Source organism: Gymnoscopelus braueri, assembly GCF_963280865.1.
Source record: "Gymnoscopelus braueri genome assembly, chromosome: 5".
NCBI lineage: Eukaryota > Metazoa > Chordata > Actinopteri > Myctophiformes > Myctophidae > Gymnoscopelus > Gymnoscopelus braueri.
In genome coordinates, this window is record NC_137606.1 from 41,445,821 (window position 1) to 41,472,928 (window position 27,108).

The 27,108-nt window shown below is 41.0% G+C and overlaps 1 protein-coding gene across 2 annotated transcripts in view; it reads right to left on the reverse strand.

The window, feature by feature from the left end:
• fndc3a (fibronectin type III domain containing 3A) overlaps positions 1 to 27,108 on the reverse strand; it is a 111,361-nt gene that overhangs the window by 77,980 nt on the left and 6,273 nt on the right. The window contains exon 1 of one of the 2 annotated variants that reach the window (XM_080428414.1): positions 8,475 to 8,886. The exons of the other annotated variant lie outside the window; for it this stretch is intronic. Within the exon in view, the coding sequence (XP_080284540.1) occupies positions 8,475 to 8,486 (12 nt within the window). The 5' untranslated portion in view covers positions 8,487 to 8,886. Of the gene's footprint in view, positions 1 to 8,474; positions 8,887 to 27,108 lie in introns of those variants that run through there. 2 annotated transcript variants of the gene reach the window in all.

Consider the following 27,108-nt stretch of genomic DNA (forward strand, 5'->3'; position numbering starts at 1 on the left):
CTGAATAAAAATGTTTTAATTTTCTATTTTTTCCACAAGGGGCGCTCTAACGCAATTTAGGAATCATTCTAGGTCCCTGTAAAATGGAATGGACGGATGTGACAAGGGCCCAAAAAAAACGTCTCTTCCGTCCTCTCCAATGGTAAGATCTGCAGAAAAAAGGTCCATATCTCCATATTTACCGTGGTGAAAACAAGCCATTTTGGACGTGCGATCACTCTGCAATGGCGGATTGCGTTAGAAATATTATTGTTCCAGACGTTGTTTTTGAAAAGATTTTCTGCACATTTTTGAAAGTTTTCGCCTATAATGACATGATGCGCAAAATAGAACCGGCAGGTTAAAAGTGGTTAATCAAACACCCAAGAATATGTTTCCCCCCTCTTTTTTCACTTTTTTACACGATCAGTGCCGAATTTCATTTCAGTTCAGTTCAGAGCTATAATTATATTGGGCTATAATTCAAAAGAAAAAATAAAGTGGTCCAAGCAGGTCTTTTTGTTTCTACGTGCTGGTTCATTGCTTGGGGATGCAAGCAAAAACCAGTGTGAAAGAGCCCTTTTGAAATTCTAAAAGCAACCAGTCAGCAACACATTACAAACATGGACACCAGCCTTAACACTCAGAGGCCCTGCAGAACCAAAAACACACCAAAAAAATCGCCAACAATCATGTGGAATGACACACTCGAGTCGAGTGATATCGCTGCTTTTCTAAAGCTGTGACAGAATCTACTTATAATAAAGAAGAGAATATTCTCTGCTGTTCAGAATCGTTATCACTCACCCTCACCTATAAAGACACTTTAACCACTTACACCCTATATACTTCATCCACTGCATTTTTCGATGTACACCAAATTGCTTTGCAGATAATCTAGATTGGCTATTGGCTATCATTTTAGATTTTGTTTAACATTAAGGGACGCCACGGTTAATGTTAATCAAATCACACAGGTGGCTTTGCTCTCCCACTGCATTCCCTATGAAAAGACCACTTGTAAATAGAATGGTGATAACAAGTGCAGTAACCTCGCCTGGTAAACCAGACCTGGTTTACCAGGCTAGCAGTGACCTATTGTTGAAGATATACGTTCCCTATCACCTCCGTAGAGAAAGATGTTTTTAGTGTTAGTGATGCTAAATATGAGGCACTGAGCTAGTCTGCACAGAAATGTTCGACAGAAAGTCACAGATGAACTTCAGAGTCCTGTTAGAGGAGCGTGCTTGTGGACGTAAGGTTGCCAGTTTAATCCCCCCCAGGCAGCAAAAATCTGGGTGGGGAAGTTCTTTCTTTTTCTTTTCTTTTTCCTTTATTTATTCAGGGAAACAAGCTCTCTTTTTCAAGGACGCCCTGATAACAAACATTTGAATCACATTACAATGTCACAACTAATTTAACAATAAAGCTAAAAAGAAAAGCAGAAACATAAAACAAGTGAGTGAATGAGCAACACCCCTGCCTCCCCACCTCGGCCCTTACTCATTACCTCCCTCACACACACACCCACCCCACTCCCACAGTGCCCTTGAGCAAGGCACTTTACCCCAACTGCTTCAGCTCCTGGGTGTGAGTGAGTGTTGCTTGTATGAGTGTAAAGCAGGGGGTTGAAGGGGATTTTTTTTTTCTGAACAGTGAACCTAACCTGGATAACATGGACATTAAGAACGGCTGTCTTTAAACCAGTTCCGCCCCAAATGGCCATACAAGTGAAACTATTGCCCTAGTATAGGTCTGCAACACGTTGGATGACCACTCTGATTCTTTCCATATACAGCCACAAAACTGTCTTAAGTTAGGGGCATGGTAGCGCTGTCGCCTCACAGCTAGAAGGTCCTGGGTTTGATTACCGCCGGGGACGGTGGGGGCGTGTTCTCTCCTCCGTGTCATCAGTGCCCATACCCTAGGTGGGGTTGGCGAATGGGCCTTTCTGTGTCGAGTTTGCATGTTCTCCCCATGTCCCCTAGAGTAGGTACCCTCACAAAAAACATGCAGTAATCCTGGTCTCTATACTGCCTCCCCCTGGTCAGGGAGAGTAGCGTCCAGGATTACAGTTTAGGCATTGGCACTGGTTGAAAAATTGGCACTGGTTACAAAAATCGTGGGATAAAAGTCTTAAGGTATAGATTCGAAGCTTAGCTTTGTATATTTTATCGTTTTCATGGCAAACATACTTTCATGCAGCAGCAAAGCACTCAGTCACAGTATGGAGAATCAGCCTCAAAGCTTTGCGCCGTGTGTTGTGTTCAATTCATTGAACAATATTTCTTGGCATACAGTAGGCCTAATTGGACATTGGGATATTCTAAGTGAATAAAGAGAAATACAATATAATATGGAAGGAAGCACATAGCGGTAATGAGAAGTTGTGTTTGTTTAAAGGAAATACTGATAAAAAATTATTGGGCATTTGATCCGGAAATATGGTGATATCATTGAAGGCATATCGCCTGGCCGTATTAAAGGAGAATTCCGGACAAATTAAGTGTTATCTTTCATGTCTCGTTACTCACCTAGCGACGTGAAAAGTGGCGTTCTTTTTTTCCATATATTCCCCTGTCGTCATTTTTTAAACCCCCTCCGTTGTCATAATGGGAGCGCGTGGGTAAGGGAAATTCGTCTATTATAACCGACGCAAAGTTGTTTTTTTCTCTACTAGTATTCATAGTAGAGTCTCATGATAGTCAAACATGAGAGTAGCTAGCCTGAGAGGCTAGCGCTACTGCCGAACGATTTAACACTGGATGCTTGTTTCTTTCCAGAACCTGGCAACTCGTGTTGCCAGAATCTGGAAACAAGCAACCAGTGTTAAATCGTTCGCCATTGACGGCAGCCTCGCAGATAGTTTCAACGCATGTTTGACTATCATGAGACTCTACTATGAATACTAGTAGAGAAAAAAACAACTTTGCGTCGGTTATAATAGACGAATTTCGCTTACCCACGCGCTCCCATTATGACAACAGAGGGGGTTTAAAAAATGACGACAGGGGAATATATGGAAAAAAAGAACGCCACTTTTCACGTCGCTAGGTGAGTAACGAGACATCAAAGATAACACTTAATTTGTCCGGAATTCTCCTTTAAATTGTGCTCGTAAATATTGTGTGGTGTTAAAGGGCCCTCTCTCTCTCTTTAGACTATCTGAGATATGATTTTAAGCATTCTTACCAGCCTGAATGAAAATTTTCAAATTAGTCAAGACAGCTGTGCTTTGGACACCTGAAGGTATCGGACTACTTTACAGTGACACGTTGATTGCGTAGCCTCTTGATCAAACGATGGGGAATTGTGTAAAGAGAGCTACAGTACCAGGTGTGGTTAAGGGCAGTGGTGTAAAATAACAAAATACATTTACTCAAGTAACTGTACTTTAGTACACTTTTGCACGTTTCCAAATTTCAATACTTTTACTTCACTACATCTCAGAGGCAAATAGTCTTTTTACTCCACTACAATTATTTGAAAACTTTAGTTACTAGTTACTTTGTAGATTTTTATTATTACAAAACATACATTAACCACTTTAGCCATATGCATACTTATTTGAAAATAGCCGATCTACAAGCTCACACCGCTTTGCGACGCGTTGTGAGCTTGTAGATCGGCTATTTTCAAAGCATTTTAATACATTTGGAAACTTGGGACAGTCTGTAAAATTTGTACTTTTACTTTCAGCACTTAAGTATATTTTAATGCTAATACTTTTGAATACCTGACTTTTATTTTTAGCAGAGTATTTCTACATTGCGGTATTGGTACTTTTACTTAAAATGTGAGTACTTATTCCACCACTGGTTAAGGGGGAAAATGTTGTATGATGGTACTTGCATAACTACAAACAAGTCGGATGGTTACTTTATTCCATTCTAATAATTTGTTAACGCAGAGACATGGGTAGATAAGTGTAGGTGTAGTTGAGGAATGGAGTGTGTGTATGTGTATGTGTACAGTATGTGTATGTATGTATGTATGTATGTATGTATGTATGTATGTATGTATGTATGTATGTATGTATGTATGTATGTATGTATGTGTGTATGTGTGTGTGCGTGTGTGTTCTAACCAAGGGGGAAGAGGACAATTATGCCATAAACATTTAGTGGCTACTATCTAGTATAGCAATAACATTTAAGCATGAGTTAAAAGCCAGGGCTTTTGTTAATCTATGGAATGGAATGGAAAATGCAAAGTGGTTTGTTCATAACAGCCAATTGTTCAATATTAATTTCATATTCAATTCAAATGCTCAAATGACAATAACCAAACAGAGTGCTGGAATGGCCCTTTAAATAAATGAAGCAGTGAGGTTCATTCAACTCTATCCATGTGGTCAACGGCAATAAACTGTACCGACAGAATCATCACGACATGGAGTTCTCCCCATCACCGGAATGGAATCCAAGTTAATGAGAGGATGGAGTTTCTAGCCTTAAAAAAAGCCTTCATAATTTCTTGAAAAGGTGTCCAAATGGTGTTAACCCATTAGGACCTGAGGCCGATTCTACAAATGCCTTCTAAATCAGTAGTTCTCAAACTTTCCCAACTTATGTATTTGGCCGTGGACCCCCATCTGAAAATGTTTTGTGCCAGGGACCCCAGAAGAGAAGATTTGTGTTAAAAAAGATGTTTTAAAAAATAGCAGATGTACATCTGCTATTTTTGAGAACCACTGTTCTAAACCACTGTTCTAAATCCTAAAAGTTTTCTGAAAATCTTTATGCTACATAGCTACAATCTAAAATGACACAGATGCTTTCCCGGTTTTAATGTACAACTATCAAAGTATGATACTTAACTTTTCTTTTCCAATGACAAAACAGCAGCTTTTAGCCTAAACTGAAGGCACAGAAAACTCGTAAATATTGTGTGGTGTTAAAGGGCCCTCTCTCTCTTTAGACTATCTGAGATATGATTTTAAGCATTCTTACCAGCCTGAATGAAAATTTCAAATTAGTCAAGACAGCTGTGCTTTGGACACCTGAAGGTATCGGACTACTTTACAGTGACACGTTGATTGCGTAGCCTCTTGATCAAACGATGGGGAATTGTGTAAAGAGAGCTACCAGGTGTGGTTAAGGGCAGTGGTGTAAAATAACAAAATACATTTACTCAAGTAACTGTACTTTAGTACACTTTTGCACGTTTCCAAATTTCAATACTTTTACTTCACTACATCTCAGAGGCAAATAGTCTTTTTACTCCACTACAATTATTTGAAAACTTTAGTTACTAGTTACTTTGTAGATTTTTATTATTATTACAAAACATACATTAACCACTTTAGCCATATGCATACTTATTTGAAAATAGCCGATCTACAAGCTCACACCGCTTTGCGACGCGTTGTGAGCTTGTAGATCGGCTATTTTCAAAGCATTTTAATACATTTGGAAACTTGGGACAGTCTGTAAAATGAGTACTTTTACTTTCAGCACTTAAGTATATTTTAATGCTAATACTTTTGAATACCTGACTTTTATTTTTAGCAGAGTATTTCTACATTGCGGTATTGGTACTTTTACTTAAAATGTGAGTACTTATTCCACCACTGGTTAAGGGGGAAAATGTTGTATGATGGTACTTGCATAACTACAAACAAGTCGGATGGTTACTTTATTCCATTCTAATAATTTGTTAACGCAGAGACTTGGGTAGATAAGTGTAGGTGAGGAATGGAGTGTATGTATGTATGTATGTATATATGTATGTATGTATATATGTATATATGTATATATGTATATATGTATATATGTATATATGTATATATGTATATATGTGTGTGTGTGTGTGTGTGTGTGTGTGTGTGTGTGTGTGTGTGTGTGTGTGTGTGTTCTAACCAAGGGGGAAGAGGACAATTATGCCATAAACATTTAGTGGCTACTATCTAGTATAGCAATAACATTTAAGCATGAGTTAAAAGCCAGGGCTTTTGTTAATCTATGGAATGGAATGGAAAATGTACATATTCAATTCAAATGCTCAAATGACCATAACCAAACAGAGTGCTGGAATGGCCCTTTAAATAAATGAAGCAGTGAGGTTCATTCAACTCTATCCATGTGGTCAACGGCAATAAACTGTACCGACAGAATCATCACGACATGGAGTTCTCCCCATCACCGGAATGGAATCCAAGTTAATGAGAGGATGGAGTTTCTAGCCTTAAAAAAAGCCTTCATAATTTCTTGAAAAGGTGTCCAAATGGTGTTAACCCATTAGGACCTGAGGCCGATTCTACAAATGCCTTCTAAATCAGTAGTTCTCAAACTTTCCCAACTTATGTATTTGGCCGTGGACCCCCATCTGAAAATGTTTTGTGCCAGGGACCCCAGAAGAGAAGATTTGTGTTAAAAAAGATGTTTTAAAAAATAGCAGATGTACATCTGCTATTTTTGAGAACCACTGTTCTAAACCACTGTTCTAAATCCTAAAAGTTTTCTGAAAAACTTTATGCTACATAGCTACAATCTAAAATGACACAGATGCTTTCCCGGTTTTAATGTACAACTATCAAAGTATGATACTTAACTTTTATTTTTCAATGACAAAACAGCAGCTTTTAGCCTAAACTGAAGGCACAGAACCAGTATCCAAACACAGCTGTTCATATTCATAAGTTACTTTCATGTCACAAACTCGCGACACAATCCAAGTTCAATTCAAGGTGGAAGCAATTTTCCCCCAAGCAACACCTATTTAAGTGCCATCCAATTAAAATCTCACACCTCTCTAGAGATGCCTGTGTAGCACTTTGCTCAAAATCCAAGCGATATTCGAGTCCTTCAAAATCAAAACAGAACCCATTTAGATTCAAGCATAATCACGAACATTTCATCCATTTTTCTAAAGGTTATTATATATCACCAAAGGAAAGGCTTAAAGCGCATTTGACACTTTGGTAGAGGTTTCGGTACCGCCACGTCACGTCACCATTCTGAAATTTTACTTAGCCTTTGTAAACAAAAGTTGCACAGGGCAGATATGACAAGTAACACACATCTAATTACTTTATACTTCAAAATAAACATTAATAGTGGAAATAGCCGGTCCATTTTGAGCTTACTATTTCCACTATTTTTGAAAATATGATTTTTTTTTTACATGGAAATGATTATCACAATTATGATGATTATGCAAAAATGATTTGAGATCATCTCAAATAATTGCGATTAGGCAATTGTGTAATAATTGTGACAGGCCTAGATTTTGGTTGTGTAATGATGTAACTCCAAATATTGTCAGGGTATCTTGCTCTGTTGATTAGAAATTGAAAATACCAAATAGTCATAGTCATTGACTTACACTGCATGGTGAAATAAGTCTCAGAGTCTCTTTTAGCACACAAACGAATGCAAACAAAGCAGATTCTGCAAATATTTAACATCACAAAACCCAGTACCGGTATAAAAATGTTAATAAATCATATACATTTTGGTATTTGTATCTTTAAAAAATACCCTTCTGGGTTCTGTGATGTTGTACTGTAGATTGGCAGAATCTGGTTTGTTTATGTGTTCATTTGTGTGCTAAAAGAATGACTTTGAGAGCTATTTTACAGTGCAATGTAAGTCAATATGAGGAGACAAATTTTAGAGACATTTTCTAATCAACGGAGAAAGACATCTTGGCATGGTAACATCTCACCTGAAATCTCTACCAAAGTGTAATTGCGCTTTAATGAAACTATTCTCCCTGTATGTATGACCATTTCTTAAAAAAAAAGTGCGAGGCAATTCTCATGACAATAGAGACAAAAGGAACTACGGCAGTTTATCTCCTTATCATCTTGTTCAGTTCATCCAGATTGATCGTAAAAATCTCTGCCTGCCTCCTCCAACTTACAACGAACCACATCCTTCCTCTGGTCACATCTACTCCAGAACGGTGCACATAATTAGGCTTACGTGGCTCTGTGCCATGCTGCGTATGGCAGCCCGTTTACCTCGCTCTTGTGGAAGTCGGCGTCACGAAAGCACCTACGCTCCCATGGCAAAGGGCTACGGCCGTGGCTCTCTTCCAGCACGGCGATCATTAGCACTTCCATCTCTGACATCGCCACTTCCATTCATGAACTCTGCAGGGAGACGTGGGAGCACTCCCGACTGCCACGGCACAGTGCACGCAACTCAAACACACATACACCCACACACACCCACACAAGAGACGCGGTCGCGAGTGTACAGCGTGCAGGTGTCGTGAGCGAGGGGGGGTGAGGTGTAGGAGAGGGAGGTCTGATTGAATCAAAGTCACGCCTCTTTTTCTCTTTCTCTCATCTCTCCCCCTACCCCCCCCACGTGAAGAAAATGCCTTTGTTTTCATTTTGTCCGCCTCTTCTCCAGTTTAACGTGCACTAAGCAGCCAATAAGACATCAATGATGTGCCGCTCCTCGATATACAGTAGACAATGAAACCAAAACAAAAAAGAGATAACTGTAAAACAGATTTTTTAAATAATCTCTCTGCTTACTTACTGTTGCCCGCATAGCTTTTTTCTCATTCAGATGCGGCTGGTCATGCAGTCACAGCGAAACAAGGACCAGGGGTGCTCCTGGGTCCGACAGACCCTCGTCCCCCCCCCGCCCTCTTTCACTTCTTCAACCAGCCCTCATGAGAAACCACATGACCCTGCCGCGCAGCCACATCTGCCCCGGGTTCAACCTCTCGATACTGCTGCTCACCCCGCTTTCCACGGACTCTGGCACAAAGTGTCCAGGAAGGCTGACGGAGCGTGTGGTGGTAGTGGTGATGGTGCAGGGGGGCAGGAGGACAAGGACGGGGTTCAGTTCCTGCGTGGTGGCTGACTGGCGGCGGCATTCACGGAACGTGTTGTGGCACGGAGCCCATGTTTACAGAGCCTGGCTCAGCTCCTCGTCTGCTCCGCGGCGATGGTTGCTCTCTGCAGCGGCAGACGGCTCTCTCTGTCTCTCTCTCTCTCTCTCTCGCTCGCTTACTCACACCCTCCCTCCCTCCTCCGGGCTCCAAAACGCAGCCTTCCCACACAGCCAGTCTCCCCGGCAACCCCTTCAACAAATAAGCCCGGTGATGTCCGCACCACACCGCGCCGTCACAGGAGGGACCGCAGCTTAGAAGAGGACGAAGCCTCAGGAAAAGCAAATCAGGTAGTCTGGGAGTGGTGGGGGGCTGGAGGTTGGGGGTCTACTTCATTTTTTTATTCAGTTTCCTCCTTGCCTCTCTCAGCGGCGACTGCGTGTGCTCTCGGGAGTGACTGCCTTGTACATTAACGTGGTTGATTTCGGAAGCATTCCGCCAGTGGCTGTTAACAGCACAGCTGGAGAAAGCGAGCCGGCACAGAAAAAAATAAATAAACAAGACATGGCTCAGTCATGTATACCAGCTTGCTTTCTGTTTTCTCTGATTTGTCTCGCAGAATCTGGCAACACTGCTAGTGGCTCCCCATTGGCTTGGACCTGTTGCTTATTTCTCTCGCAGAATCTGGCAACACTGCCATAGAGGCGATAGGCGTGTCTAGTACCATAGCTTCGGAGTTCAGAGTATGGGAAAGTAAAGGGACTACACCATGAATTTTCCTTCTTTTTTGTATGTTTTTGGTCTCCCCTACCTCTCTTCTATCCCCCAAAATACCCCAGTTTGAGCACTCAGGCTTTCACAGCATATCTGAGGTTTTATGTAAATTGGTCTCAAAACAGGCCAAACTGATTTGCCCCCGCACGTGACGTCACAAGCGAAACAATCCCTCCCGTTTTTCCAACATAAAAAAATAATCGTTTTTTTGTGTGTTTTTTTTCCCTTTTTTTTCCTTTTTCCACACAGAACCGGGAGATAACATGCATACAAACTGGCTCAATGTGGTATTGCAGGTGAAAGTGCTTTATAAGCCAGAGAGAAGTTAGTTGGAATGAGTATCTGAGGCTTGATTTAGGCTCAACCCTTTTGAAAAACGTTTGAAGGACATAAACAATATATTAAATATAAAAAATAAATAAAAAATCATGGTGTAGATCCTTTAAAGGACAGCCAATGATGAAAAAGTGTTGAGAAAGTGTTGACTAGACTCAAGTCTCTTCTTAGACCAGCGTGCTTTGCAAGCTGGTAAAAATAGGCTTCTGTAGCCTTCTGGGGGAGTCCTTTGTTCTGCCTTTTTTCTCCCTCTTTTCCGCCCACAACGACAATGACGAGACGCGGCTGAGAGACCCACGCAGCTACGGAGGCTGAAATATATGACTACACTACAGTCTCCTCTTGTCCTCCTCCTCTTGCTCTGCCCCCCCCCCCGCCAGCTCAGACTCACTCCCATTCACAGAACGCAATGCCATACATACACCTTCTATTAATACTTTTCGCAGATGTGAGTAGAGACAAGGTGGCGAAAATTCTGGAGTTTGATCACACAGCTCAGAGGCTGGCATCAAGAATCCCATACGTGTCACTCGGGAGTTCTTCCCCCGGCAAACAAGCCCACTCGCAAATCGCGAATTGGTAAGATGTTTACTGTAGACAGACATGAAACGGCAAGCTGAGGGAGTAAGTAATGTTATGTAATATTCCGTTAATATCTGTCCATTGTTCACCCAAAGCATTCCTTAACTGTATTTCTGCCAGAGTTATTTCAGATTTTTAGCTGTTGGCTGCCAGAGATTTTTAATTGAAAAACAAAAAGTACTCAGGAGCCGAGATACAGATTTTTTAAGTTTTAAGTTAACAAGGAAGTGGATAGGAGTTTAAATCTTTGATATATCATATCTCCTTGGTCTTTGGGTCTAAAAATAAGAAAAAAACGAAAAAAAAAAAGAAAAAAAAAATTTTTTTTTTTTTTTTTTTTTTTTTTTAATAGAACGCATTTATGCGTTATTGGCAGGCAAGTGATGTATTCAATAGAACGCATATATGCGTTATTGGCAGTAAATGAGTTAATGCTTTTGGGACGATCGCTTAACACTCCCGCGACGGCCGTCAGCCCATCCCATACACAGCCTGAGTTAATATCATAATGACCGTTCGTTTCCTGCTATTCCATTGGCCAGTGTCTCCCCCTCTGGCTTCAGACGATCCCAACACCTTCTCCCCCGTGCTGCGGGGCACAGCGGGGGATTCCATTGTCTTTTAAATACCTATCCACTCTTCTCAGTGAGCTCACATTATATGTTGTTGCAGGCAGGCAGAAACATTATAGGCTAACTTGTAATGGTAACTGCAGATCCTGTATGTAAAATATTTATTAAAAAAAGCGTGTAAAACAGCACGATCTGTAGCGTCACATTAAACTCTTCAGTGAAACATGGATAGCCTATATGAACCACTGAAGCCTCTGTCTCCACGTCGCTGACAAAAGCGCAACACGTGAACACGTCGGTATGTTTCCACATGTGCCCAATCCTGCGCGAGACAAGCTGTATGCTTGTAGATCTGATCTTTTTCCACCGCTTTGCAGTGAAAGTGAGAGTGAAAAATGGGTTGCCAAATTTTGCGAGAGAAATAAGTGGTCAGGTCTATGAAAATGTCTTCACCTTCTATCACTCAAAGCCTGGAAGCATTCCTTAAGGCTTTTGGGAGGATTGCTTAAGGCAGGTATACACTACAAAACTTTTTCGAAGACTTTCAGTCTTCACCTTCAATTACCTGACTTAACACATCAGGTGCCAGCATTTTTTCATAACAACTTACGTTGGGTGCCAGCATTCTCCCCATTGACTGCGCTTTGCTGTTTAAAGCTCTAGACTCCACGAGGAGCAAATCCATGTAAAAAAAAACATCCATTCATGTTGCGCGATGACCCTGGCTACAGCCTGGAACGATAACATTTCACTCGCGAGTTACAATGGGGGGGGATCGCGCATCGCGCATGACCGGTTTTCCCCACCGGAAACAGATTCGGAGATATAGGTGTTTTAAAGAAGGAAATAGACAGGAAGTGGATGGGAGCCATGTTTTTGTTTTTCCGGTGATCTATCTGGCCTATCCTTCTCAAGATCACAATGGGTACTCCCAGAGCTGCTCTAGCCCCGCCCGTGTGGAGAAAAACGAAAAAAACAAAAAGACATATTTCACGGTCTGGACCGTGTTCGGCACCGGACCGCTACTCTGCGCAAACACGGTTCAGACCGTGTTTGGCACCCGATGTGTTAAGAAAACCACAGTGCACATTCTGTGAATGTCAGTCAGCTCAGAGTGCAGTCATAGTGCTCCAATTAGCCCCATACAACCGCTGTGACTCAATATGAGATGAAATCATGGTGAACATTTTTGGTAGGCAAATCCTGAGATTCCCACCCAGTCTGTGCGTAGTTGCCTAGTTATATCTTACTCTTTAGAACAGAAAGAGCAGCGAGATTCAGAAACTTTCATTTGACATGCTCTCTGACTAATAGTTGTGTCAAGTTATCTAAATATCTAAACCATAGAGGTATAAAAAGAACGGAGACAACCAAATATCTAAACCATAGAGGTATAAAAAGAACTAGAGTGGTAACCGGAGATCCCTGCTCATTCACTATGGAGTTGCTGCTCCCTTCTTACCCCTTCTTCCGTGTTTGTTGACGGTGACATCGTGGCACTCCTCCGCGTCGTTTCACGTCGACTCGCATGCGCACTTGCGAAGTAGTGTCACCTCCATGTGCAACCCCGTGCGCAAGCTCGTGCACGAGCTCATCAATGGGCTCAGTCGAGCCCATTGGTCAAAACCGTTTTAGCTTGTTCATGTATCTGCCACCAGCTATGTTAAGCTGCAGTACCAGAATCGGCCACCATGACTTTAGCGCTTGACTTCTCCCTCTCTGTTCTGGGGGCTTGGTCTAAACTAGTGCTGCAACTATCGATTATTGTCTTACTGATTATTCTAATGATTACTTTTTATATTAATAAAATAATTGAATTTACGTTTTTTTAAATATATTTTATACATCTACGAATTGAATTTCTTTTTAGTGACAAAATCTATGCTTTTCTGTGAATTTTGTGTATGTGTGTGTGTATTCAATTGATAATTATGTATGATTACAAAGTACTTATGAAGTACTCAAGCCTAGAAATAATTACTAATAAATCGGGGACACCATTATGTTTAAAGGGCCACTTTGGTCATTCTAACACATTGAGTGCCAAAACCGGAGATCTACGATTTTGCAAATACATGCGTTGAGTTCCATAACCATAGATCTACGGGTAATCTCTCAAGAACAGATTCAGAGCTTCGCAATCTGAATCTGTCGGGACGGTCATCAAAACGTGTGCACATTGGCCAGGGGCGGACTGGCCATTTGGCATACAGGGCATATACCCGGTGGGCCTTTTTTTTTTTTTTTTGCTCCCGTTTTAGGATTATTACGGTCATTTCCGGGTCGCGCGGCCCAATTATTAGTTACGTTACTAAAGTTTGGGCTGGGATGCTGTCCAGCAGTGGCCTCAGTGCGGCTGCAGAGTTCATGTGCAACATAGGTGTTGGCCTATGCCTAGTGCTGCTGACATTTCACTGCAGAAACAGTGAATCCCGTCCCCCCCCCCCCCCCCCCCCCGTTGACAAAAAGCCTTTTTTTTCCACATGGGGAGCTCTAATGCAACTTTGGAATGATCCGCGGACCCTGTAAAATGGAATGGACGGATGTGAATCCTGTCCAAAAAACCTAACTCCCGTCCACTCCCACAATAGGATCTTGAGAAAAAGCTCCATATCTCCATATATTTTTACCGTGGTGAAAACGAGCCATTTTCGACGGGCGATCACTCTGCAATGGCGGATCGCGTTAGAAATGTTATTGTTACATTTCTTTTTTATTAATGCAAGAACAATGGATTCCATTTCAGCACGCTAACTTTCCAGTTAGAGAAAGACTGTAGTTTCTATTAGCTTGGAATCCCCATCAATGATGTCATTGGTAGGCAGGTTTCTGAACGGTCCATACAGTAGATGGAAATTGTGCCATCTTCTAATGAGAATTAGTAAGGAGCAATTATATGAAGTTAAGTTGGGTGAAGTGCTCCTTTAAGCTCTATATGCTTAAAACAAATAGAGAAAATAGCGAAACTGTTGCATTGTGATCATCTTTTATAATCAATTAGTTTGATCCGTTGTACCCCGTCCCCTTGTATGTGTGTGCGTATGCGTGCGTGCGTGCGTGCATGCGTGTGCATGTACATGTCACAGGTAAATTGGCATTCCAGGGAAATTGGAAGGGGAGCGCTTGTTTTTAGGCGCGGGCCGGGGCTGCGAGGCGGGGCTTTGATGCGAGGACGACGACGACGACAACAACAACATAGCAACCAAGAAGCTATAGTGCTCTAGCCTAGCCAGCTCTCAGTTTACATTAGCTGCTAGCTTTGTATAATAGCTAACGATTAGAATAGTTAGGACGTCACATTCTAATACAGCCCGAATACCCCAATCTCAGCACCGGCCTCAGTGGCGCACTTCGATAATCATTGGACTACCACTGGGAGTCTGGGTTTGACTCCCGCTTGTGGTACTTTTTCAAACAACCGCGGACTACTTTTTTTCGCCGATTAAGTATAGTTTTGGACCATGACGGAGGCGCGCCGACTCAGCAGACCTTGAGGCCAAGGAGGCGCGCCTGAGCGCCTCCAGGCGCGAGTGCCCGCGCCGACCGGCCGATGGTCTGCTAGTCGGCGCGCGCGGGTGTGTGTGCGCGTGCATGCTCGTTTGTGCGCATGCGTGTGTGTGTGGTGTGGGACTCATGTCTGGCTTGCATTGCCCTCTAGCGTTGGTTCTACAGAATTGCCTGGGGGGCGGTGAAAACAAGCGCCCCTTTTCAAATTTACCTGGAATGCCAATTTACCTGTAACATATATACTGTGTGACAGTCACACATACATAAATGCATGCATTGAAATTGCCTTGAAATTAATGTAAAGGTTTCCATAGAGAAATGTCTTCCCTTGTGGGTGCAGGCTAGTGTCTACATCAGTGTTTATCAACCCTGGCAAACGTCCCAATTTTGGGCCGGGGCTACTGCTGAGGTGTGCCGCGCCGTTTGAAGGAGGTTTGAAAAAAAATCTTTTTGAAAAAAAAAAAAAAAAAACTTTTTTTTTTTTTTTTTAAACAATAATAATAATCAGGCATGCAAACAGCCCCGAGGTGAAAAGGGTGACAAAATGCTGGTTTTTTTTCGGGTCAGGTGTCACACTATTGCCCTATTTGGATTCAAAACGGCTAGTGGAAGCTGAAAAGCTACAAGTTTGCATGTCTGAATAATGCAAAAACAGAAATATTTGTTTGCATTTGCTTTTTTCTCCCCCATATATTTTCATGATAAAAAAGTGCGTATCGTATCGAAATCGTATTGAAGTTGTGTGCCCAATATCGTATCGTATCGGCACACCCCTAGTGTGTGTATATAGATATACCGTATATATATATATATATATATAATTATATATATATATATATACCGTATATCTAGGTGTGCCCTGGGATTTTTTGGCTATGCCAGGTGTGCCTTGGCACAAAAAAGGTTGATAGACACTGGTCTACATAACGTTACACCTAAAAGCAACAAATTGCTGCCCCCTTTTTTCTGTGACAGCTAAATGGTTTCAAATAGCCATTCTGCTGTTGACTGCAGTTGTCCTGGATTCCTCCCCCATTGTCAAGGTTAACAATGGGGAGAGGATTTGGATTAAGAAGGCATTTCTAGTTTCACGTCTTCCAGTTTTTGACAATTAAGCTGTGGTTACATGCAAACTAATCTCTCAAGAACAGATTCTGCTCTGCGTTTGAATGTGTCAGGGGGGTTCGTCATATCGCGTACGCACTGGCCTACAAGTGGGCGTGCCTTCAGATCAGGAAGCAGGCCGCGCTTTACTCAATCAAATGTAGTGGGCGGGATTTACGTGTCCGCCGATCCTTCCCCACTCGAAACAAACCGAAACTCATTTAACAATAGCGTCCTCGGAGCAGACAAAACCACGGAAAGATAGATATTCACATTTTAACTTGCTCTTTCATCATAGAAACAAGTGGGCGTATAACCAAAACGATCCATGTTCTCTGGGAGAAGTGGTGTTAGTGTTCCGTGTAGAAATATTGTTAGTGGGAATGAAAACATAGTCGCACCACCGCAAGTGAAAGGCTGAAGGCAGACCAAAACCCCGGTTTCCTTGTGTAGGTGTGCTACGTCGACTTCCTCCCAGAGCCAAGTGAGATAGTCAAAAACAGCAGAGGGCGCCGTTTTTTCATTTGGCGATGGTTACCAGATTGCATGCAAACATACAAAACAGGAAGCGGTGCGGCTTAATGTGGGCAGCTTCTATTAGTCTAATCAAGTAAACCAGAGAAAACGTAGCGCAGGGTTTTTCACTGCCACCAGCCAAAGAATATTTGGTTAAAATCCATATTTAACCCATTAAGACCTGAGGCCAATTCTACAATTGCCTTCAAAGTCCAAACAGTTTGAAAAACGTATGTTACTATCAGTGGTGCTCAAAGTTTTTCATGTCAAGGACCCTGAAAATTATGTGAGTTTTTGGCCGCTGAGCGTGTGTGCGCACGTGCGTGCGTGTGTGCGCGTGCACGTTCATGTCTATGCACGTCTATGCACGTTGCATAGACGTTCTAGTCTAGTGTGGCTTGCATTGCCCTCTAGTGTTGGTTCTACAGAATTGCCTGGGGGGGGGGTGAAAATGAGCGCCCCTTTTTCAATTTCCCTGGAATGGCAATTTCCCTGTAACATATATACTGCATATATATATTAAGATTTGCACAATTTCTCAAAAATAGCAGATCTACAAGCACGTAGCGCGGCACGAAGTGAAGCGCTATGAGCTTGTAGATCTTCTATTTTTGAAAAGCCAAAGCATAAAATAATGCTTTTTTTTTAGCTCAAATCTAAAATGACACGGATGCTTTCCCGGTTTTAATGGGTTAATTTGATTAGAACAGTGGGGTCCAGGGACCCTCAGGGTTCCTTGGGGGGGTTCCAAATGCACCCAAATGGACCCGTGTAAAGGTCCATGTGGGTTCCATTTGTATGGTCTCAAAGTTATTGGGTCCTTGAAATTAAAAAGGTTTTGACAACCACTGTATTAAAACTTGCATATTAGAGCAGTCGGTCTATTTCTATACTCGTGAGTGGGTGTGGGAGGGGCAGAATGCTCCCACATCTCTGTGTCCACAGACACTAATGTTAGTAGTATAGTACAGTAGTTCTCAAACTTTTTCCTGTCAAGGACCCCCAAAATTATATGTATTTGGCTGCGGACCCCCATCTCAAAAATATTTAGTGCCAGGGATTTTTCAAATATAACAGATCTACAAGCTATGAGCTTGTATATCTGCTATTTTTGAACAGCCAAAGTATAAAATATGGTTAAAGTGGTTAAAATGATTGTGACGCTATATTAACTAATTTAGCTGGGGAGCCCCCCCCCAGGACCCCTGAGGGTCCCCAGACCCCACTTTGAGAACCAATGGTAGAAGTATTCCAGCATGCTGCAATCAGAAGAAAAGTCTGAAGTAATTCGGACCCTTTTTAAACGGTGGCAATTCGGTGTGTTTGATCTGCCAGTCCACAACAACCAGCAATAAAGCCAGCAAAAATTCTGCATTTTTAGATTCATCTCTGAAAAGAAATCTAAATTCTTTCAACGTGTTTTGTTACCATAGTCCCCAAGTGGGTTTTTGAGATAAAACCATTCAAAGCTCACCGGTGAAAATGGTAATTTCCACAGAACGTAGATTGTAGATAAAAATAAGTTACTTCTTTTAACCACATGAAGCAGACTAGTGTGCCTATTCTGGGGCAAACATTAGCAAAAATAACAGATCTACAAGTTCACAACTTGAAAAGGAGGGTGAGTAGTATAGACCCCTGGGGGACTACTGTCAACAAAGTATTTAGGGTGTTAAAGTCATATATAATGTATAACAGTCAGACCATAAATGGAATTAATATTTGCACTCATCTTTATTTTTTTACTTCCTCAATCAATCACACATTTCAGCAATGTGTCTGGATTCCTAGGGTCGTTTTTTGTACTGAAATCACTAAATCAGACTTCTGATCAGAATATCACTCTGGTTGTCACTCTACAATACATAAACCAATGATTGAAAAGAATCAAATGTAAAATTAGAGACGGATATAGAGAGAGATCAATCTGGTAAAAGAAAACGAAGCAATCCGAAACCTTAGAGATACAGTCAGCAGGCTAAAAGGCAGGTGTATGTTTTGACAAAGTTAAACATTTCCAGCCACTAACAAGCTTGCGGTTCACTCCTTGGCGTTACATTGTGTCCACATCGCACAATATAATCGTGACCCCCGCCTTCTCTCCACCTTTCACCCAAAGCTGGGCAGCCAGCAGGCTTTATTTCTTTTCAAATTATCTTCATTAAATTGCTCTAAATGACTTCTGCATTAACTCAGCTTGTGTCATCGGGGGGGGGGGGGGGGGGGGAGAGAGAGAGACAGAGAGAGAGAGAGAGAGAGAGAGAGAATTAGTTCCTGCCTAGGCTCCTACGTCGGTAGCACTCCTCCACACACGTCACTGGCTTCCTGTAGTTTCCCGTCCGCCCAGCTGCCGTGCCACATCAGCGCACGGTAAACAATTAAAGAGGAACAAATAGTGAGAAACCTGAGCCCTTGAGTCACCGGCGAGGGAGGGACGTCAGAGCCTAACAGCCGTGAATGTGCACAGCAGCAGCCCTGTTCTCTGGGGTAATAAAACACAGCAGCAGCAGCGGCCAACTCCGTGGCAGACAGTAGGTCACTATTCAACCTGCAACTATTATGCACAACATCCTATGGATTCAGTATGCTGCCAGCTCTCGGGTAACGGTCTGGCTCAAGCCTTTTTCCTAGCACACACAATTAGGGCCGCCACGATTACAAATTTAAGTTGACGTTTAATTGTCACTCAAATAATTGCGATTAACGATTTAATTGTTTGGCATTGAACATTGGAAAATATGAAAAGATTAATTTCTGTTTGCCTTTTAGGCTTCGTAATCAAATTGCACAGGGCAGATATGACAAATAACATTTAATGATTTTAAATGTAAAAATAGCCGAAATAGCTGATCTACAAGCTTACAACGCGTCACAAAGTGACGCGTTGTAAGCTTGACAAAAACAAGATTTTTGAGTATGTCCATTACATGCCATCTCCCTCAATTTGTAAAAAAATTAGGGAGATGGCATGGTAGCTACCTATTTTTGAGTTTTGAGTGGACAATCACCCAATAGCATCACAGGCTGGATGTCAAGATGCTCTAACTGACAACTAATGGTTCATGAAACGCAACATAAGAGTGTGCTCTCTCTCTCTCTCTCTAGACAGAAAATAGACAGAAAGTAGACAGAAAATGAATGGTCCAATCTTATAATACAATTACTTAATGCAGGTCTAAAACATAGATATCAAACAAGACAGGTAAGCTCAGGGTATTTGGAACTTCCAAAACCAAAGTCAGAAGTACTTAAAAAAAACAGTTATTTATAGAGCCACCCAACAATGGAACTCATTATCCGCAAATATTAAACGAATTAAGAGCAAATATATATTCCAAAAAATCTATTAAACATATTAATGAGAGAGATCACACAATTAGAATGATCAATATGTTTTTGTACATGATGTTTAACCAATGTTCCTGTAGTGTCTATATCATTGGCATTTTAATGTAGCTTAGTTTTGGACTGACGAGTGTCAGTTGTTGTTTGTATGTATATTGTATGTTGTTTTATGTTGTGATGTTTTATGTGGACCCCAGGAAGACCAGGCAGCGGAAGCTAATGGGGATCCGAATAAAGAATAAAGAATAATAAGCATAGTGAGGACCAATTATATGAAGAAACCCACGTTCTTTTTTAAATTGAAATGCCTACTTTCTATTTTCTCAAATCCAAAATCAAAGCCTGTGCAGTATTAAGGTCTGGCACAGATATTATCCTCTCAACATCAAAATGCATAAATTCAGTATGACGCAGTATGTCACCAAAATGGACAGAATATGGTCGTCCTATAGGACCTGTAGCACATAACAATGGACACCATGCTGTACTATAGCACACAATTTCCCCTTAATTATTAACCATTAAAGGGGAAATCCACCCATTTTCAATATTTAACTATGTCATTAATATAGCATAAAGGAGTTGTGTGGAAATAAGAAAAAAATTTAAAAAAAATTAACATTGCAAAAAAATTTAACATTGCAAAAAAATTAACATTGCAAATTACACTGTGATGACTCATCACAGTGTAATTTGCAATGTTAATTTTTTTGCAATGTTAAATTTTTTTGCAATGTTAATTTTTTTTTAAATTAATGAGTTTTGGTTAACGGTTATGAAAAACTTTCAAAATGGCCATCCTGTACAACCAACCATTCAAGATAATCATATATTTTTTGGAATATGGAATGTGTTCCTGGTTCACAAGACAACTCCCCGCGGGCCGAAATTGGCCCGCGGGCCGCCAGTTGATGGTCTACACGAACACAATTGGCCCGGGTGATATTTGTCACTGTACGTAACCCAGGGGCTGGGGCGGCACCTGTAAGCAAGGAGTGTTGGGCGGAAGGAATAGGACGAGGGCTCTTCGTACTCCCGGTGGAGGCTCCTCACTGGCAGGTGAGTCAGAAGGATACAACAGCAGTGACAGCACACGTGTGTGGGGAGGAATCAATTGGCATAACGACTACATTTGTGAGAAAAAGGGGTAAAACAATAAATGAAATAAATACATTTTGAATCAAATAAAATCAAAAATTGCAAAAGAAATACAATGCGCAAAATAGGGACGCCAGGTTGAAAGTTTTTAAAATATAGAATTTTTAGGATATATAATTTGCATCTGTACTAGATAATGACAAAGTACTGATATAGTGCATTAAAAAAGAATTCATCACTTTTTGTGTTGTTGTGTATTGTAAGAAATAATGTGTGGTTGTCAGTCAAAATCCCAAGACATACCTGGACATAGGAACCACTGGACCTATAGGGGTCCAGGTGCAAAGTCTCATCTCCTAGTGGGTGGCTTGTGACACACAAAGTCTAGGGAGTGACAGGAGCGTGCCACGCCCTCCCGAGAGTTCCACTGGTCGGTTGAATGCTCCTCACAGTGGGATTGCTCACGGAACAGCAGCACAGAGCAAGGCTGTACCAAATATACCGATTGCCTGAAAGATGTTTTCCATAATTGGGTAGAAAACAACTTGCACCTGCTAGCAATCTGTCACAATGTTATTTTCATTGCCCTTGACAGAATCTCCCACGCTGGGGATTTAAGACTCTTGACTTGGCTAATGTGCAACGAGTGTCAAGACGAGAGCTTTACATGAAGCGAGACAGAGACAAATCGGTCCACAACGTTGGACAACTAATGCAAATGCACACACACACACAGACGAAACAATGACATTCCTGTCGTATACATCAGTTCCAAGTGTAAAAGGGCATTGGGGGCCATACCAGCCGGGGGAAACAGCTCGGTAACTAATCCATTAGTATACACAAGTATTGACAAACAGACGGATTCATCAGTTTCCAACTCGCTCACAAACTAAAAGGCCAGAGCAGGAGAAATGTTGGTCTGGGAGAGGATTAAATGGATGGAAACAGTGAATCATGCCATGGCCAAAGTCATCTAAAAAAAAGCAATTATCTCAAGTAATGACCCCCTTGGCAAAGCTTTCTCGCCATGACGTAGGGCTGCACAACTGATCTAAATAAAACAAAACTCTTCATTATGTTTCACAATTAATATAATCGTGAAACTTCTCAACTGGCCAGCTGCTGCACCTCAGCTTTGTCTCCTCACCATTAAACAAGGATTGATAACCACAACACTGTACAACCCATCTCCACCATCCATCAGGCTGACAGAGGAACAATACAATCACAGAGGCCATTACAGACCATTTGGCCAGAGATATGACACTGATAAGCCATAATCACGTCAATCATAACTAATGGTGATTACAATATTCTGCAAAATAACTGATCATCATTTTAGTCCAAATCATGCAGCCGGTAGTGATGTGCCGATACAACATTATTTCAATTCGATACCGATATTTTTGGGGCCGATTTTCTAATACCGATACCGATACCGGGACCGGAAGTATATATTTTTTTGTGTGCCATTTTTTTAATATATAAAATATATAAGAATATTTATATATTAATTAGATAATAAATATAGCGCAAGAACAAATATATGTTCGCTTTAAAAATATATATATATATATATATATTGAAAGATTTGAAAAAAAGTCATAGCGTCATAGTCATAGCGCAGCACTCTGTGCCACACTATGAGCTTGTAGATCTGCTACCGGAAACGGAACCGGAAGTATATATTTTTTTGTGTGTAATTTTTTTTATATATAAAATATATAAGAATATTTATATAATAGATAATAAATAGATAATATAATATATGTTATATTCATATATTTAATATAACATTTAGAAGACATTTGTAGAATCCCCAGACGCAAAGCTTTGGGTTACAAATGTTCACTTTTAAAACAAATATATATATATATATATATATCGAAAGATTTGCAAAAAAGTCCGGCACTCTGTGCTACACTATGAGCTTGTAGATCTGCTACCGGAAACGGAACCGGAAGTATATATTTTTTTGTATGTCATTTTTTTTATATATAAAATATATAAGAATATTTATATATTAAATAATAAATATATACGTTATATTTAATATATCATATTACATCAATCAATCAATAATATATTTATATATAATTTATATATTATATAATATAAATATATATTCTTATATAATAAGAATTTTATATATATATATATATATATATATATATATATATATATATATATATATATATATATATATATATATATATATAAATAAAACATATACTGGCGCACCAGTATGCTATGCTGCATTACCGCCCGCCACGGTTGTGGTTTCTACAAAATTAGGGCTTACATTTAAAAAATAAATAAATAAACAAATATCGATATTTCGATCGATATATCGATACAAGTATCGATATGCACATCACTAGCAGCCGGCAACCAGAGGCTGCACCAGGTACAAAGAGATGAATTAGTGTATGGATAGGCTCAGACAGTAGAGCTCTCGCTTTTGGACCACAAGGTCATCATGGGGTCGATCCCGGGGCACCGCCAACTCAGCGTATGAGTAGCACGGCTTGGGTGCGGCAAGTTGTGCAGCAAGTACTGGGAGCTGATGGTAGGTGTGGCGCTCCACCTCAGCAATCCATCTCCCAGGGGTCTAGCCGCTAGCGCATTGTAACGGGGGATAGACTCCCGCGTTCTCGGCTGATACCGACAATAAGCCTCTCCGACCTACTTACATACATACAAAGAATGAGGTGTCCTTGCACTGTGCCCCTGCTAAAAAAGCTTAACCCATTAAACCTGGGAACACATCTGTCTGGGTAGCCACTTCAAAATTAGCAGATCTACTAGCTCAAAACGCACAACCATTATTTTATACTTTGGCTATTCAAAAATAGCAGATATACAAGCTCGAATATACAGTATATATATATATATATATATATATATATATATATATATATATATATATATATATATATATATATATATATATTATTATTTTATTTTTTAAAGCAAAAGGTCCCTGGTCCGCAGTCAAAATTCATATCATTTTCGGGGTCCTTGACATGAAAAAGTTTGAGAACCACTGATTGTAGCAACAAACGTTTTTCAAAAAACTGTTAGGATTTAGAAGACATTTGTAGAATCCACCAGACGCAAAGATTTGGGTTACAAATGTTCGCTTTAAATATAAATATATAAATAAATATATATATATATATATATATATATATATATATATATATATATATATAGAAAGATTTGCAAAAAAGTCCATAGCGCGGCACTCTGTGCCACACTATGAGCTTGTAGATCTGCTATTTTTGAATAGCCAAAGTATAAGATAATGGTTAAAGTGGTTAAAATCTAAAATGACAGATGCTTTCCCGGTCTTAATGGGTTAAAGATGGAGGGGTCAGCCATCGCTGTGAATCCTCTTCACTGTCACTACAGTGCTGCATCACTCTGTCAGGGGCCAGAGCCCTCCGGTGGTCCCTACTCCTCACTCCCCAGCTGTCACCACATTCACACGCCTACTCGAACACACACACACAAGACCCTCCCAAGACCTCGGACAAGGGCCAGGTGGGTGCTCAAAGTCAGGTATACCTGCCGGTTCTTCTTGTAGCTTCTGAGGTCGGGCCGTGAAAACAAAACCCATAATCATGTACACATCCTGCAATCAGCAGTGAAAAGCTTGCAGCCTAAATCAGAGATGCCATTTTATCTGGTGGTGCCAATAAAGACTCTCCGCCAACCCGGAGCAGTAAACTCACAAACCAACTAAGTCGATAAAAACATTGCGTTTAGAAAAATGTATTGTTCCTCCAGTCCTCATCAGAAGCCTCGTCGAGTTATGACGACCCTTGTAAATATACGCAGCATGTAATTGGCCCCGAGCAGCAAGTGAAGTAATAGTACACGGCAGGGAAGAAGAGCGCTCGACTTTTCTTTTTTTTTAAGTTCCCAATAAACTTTGATAGGTACATGGGGCCTGGGGGCGGGCGACAGTGACTCAAGATGTAGAGTGGCCATATGGGAACCATAAGGTTCCTGGTTTGATCTCCCGTGTCCTTAAGCAAGACACTGACTGAACCCCTAACTGCTCCCGATGCATGTTGCCACTGCCTTCGGTGTGTGAATGTGAGAACGCGACACACATTGTTAAGCACTTCGAAGGCCCTACAGAAATGCAGACCATTTATGTAGGCGAAGGGTCACGTGACCACAGTGAGATGATAAGGTTTCTACATTCCATGCAGGAACACCAGCCGTCACAAAGCAACACAACAGGCACAATTTGATCACTACATGAACAAAGGCCATTCGGAGGTGGGGAATTTCCACCGTGTGGAAGGCGACAGGGCAGTTGGAGAGCGCTGTTTGTTGTGGCAATGCTAATATTAGTGAGAGCCTTATCTGTGCAAACGCGAGTCACAGGAGAGGGAAATAGTGGAAAAAGACACTCCCCCCACTGTGGGTGCCGTGCCGCCCCCCTAGGCAGTCACGGACACTTAACCCATTCAAACCGGGAACGCATCTCTGTCATTTTAGATTTCTTTGGCAATTTGGCTATTTTTGAAAAATCTTGAAAATGTGCAATTCTTTGATTATATTATTTTTTTAATATATAAACTTTTAGAACCACTGATATCAAATATTTTATTCCAGGGACCCCCAGAAGCAAAGATTTGAGTCTAAAAAATATATTTATATTCAAATATTTGCACACGTTTTCAAGATTTTTTAAAAATAGCGAGTGCCACGCAATGATTGTATATCTGCCGTGTTTTGAATAGCCAAAGAAATCTAAAATGACACGGACACGTCCCCGGATTTAATGCGTTAAGCAAATCAAAGTGATGAGCGTCAAAATGACAGGGAAATCACCCAGGCTTGTCATGGCCACTCAATCTCGGCCAGAGACCGAAGGGAGATGAACGGGGAGGCATCACCTTCTATCTTTAACTCAGACGGTTGACAGCTAGTATCAGGACAAAAACGACAGACAGAGTGAGGGCTGATAGTCAACAAGCACCTGTCACCTCAAATCTACTCTGCAGAGGCGATCAAGCGGACAGAGCATCACAGAGCGAATGCTCTCGGTACAGAGTTACACTCTGGAACTCTCCGAAGGCAGCGAGCATTTCTAGTTCACACCTGAAGCGGACGGGCCTCCAAAAAGGCATCAGGTTTCACGTGTAATTCCCCAGAGGTGGCTCATTTACATTGGCCCAACACATCACACCCACACTAGACTCTGGGACAATCTAGGCGTACAAACAGGGTGGACAAATTTGTTCAGATACCGCAAATGCAATGAGAATCTTCCAGATTATTTTTGCGGTATATTGTAATCACGATTATTAAATCACGGTTATTGGTGATTACTGATCACTGACTTATGGTGGGAAAGAAAATACTTTAATAAGCATTAATAATTTAAAATAATAATGCCTTTGCTGCTCATTGTGCTTCTCAGTGTCATGTCTTTGGTCAAATACTGTCGCATGTAATTTCATCACTGATTTTATTGTTCCTCTGTGAGCCTGATTGGAGAGACAAGTTATTGATCCTGGTGTAATGGTGAAGAGATGAGAGCACGCTGCTGACAGCTGACAAAATGGATGTCATGAATCAACTGGCAAATATCATATATTATTATATATTAGTGAAAACTAAAAATAACAATTTTGGATTATTTTTGAGTAATTGTGCACCCCTACAGTACTTTCAATGCAATGAGAAAATAAATGTACATGTTATTTTCTGTGTGAGTGTGCATTTGCTTTTTGTAGTATAAATTAGCCCCAGTCTGTCTGGCAGACACCTCTCAATGTCAACATGTTATGTTCAGCATCAGCATGGTGTGAAAATTGACAGAAAGACTGACAAACTGTGCTTTGGAAATATTCTGTGGTTTCATCCTTTGAGTGCAAAATAAATTCAACATATTTGTCTGCCCTAAATCAATGCTAAACTCCAGACAGATTCCAACTGGGGAAAAAAATGAGAATGCATTTTTTCACTTTAGGTTGAGCCAAGCACTTAACACCACCTCTAACACAAATATAACAGGACCAGGCCTAGTACTTCTTTCAACCGAACAAGGCAATTTATTCAATCAATTTAATTTCCGTTTGCAGGTATCTTTACAAATCAAGTGTGTGATGTAGTGAAGAGTTTTAACCCCTTAAGACCAAATGCTATAGACCAATTATTTGTTTACCAACATTGAGACTGGACGCACACTCAGGTGATTGTTTCATGCAATCAATTCTCAACCTGTTGTTTCGGGGTGCGCTGGTTTCAGCACACCCCAACCCCCTCTTGTGTGTTGGCCAGGGCTGCGCGTCCTAGCGAGACCTGATAGAATGGGTTTCATTTGCAACCAGTATGACGCTTGCAACCAGTGTGACGTCGTCTGTTAAGGGGTCTATACTTCGAATCATCGTCCGACGGTGTCACGTGGCGAATACAGCCGATCTACAAGCTTGCCTTGTGAGCTTGAAGATCGGCTATTTTGGCTATAATGACA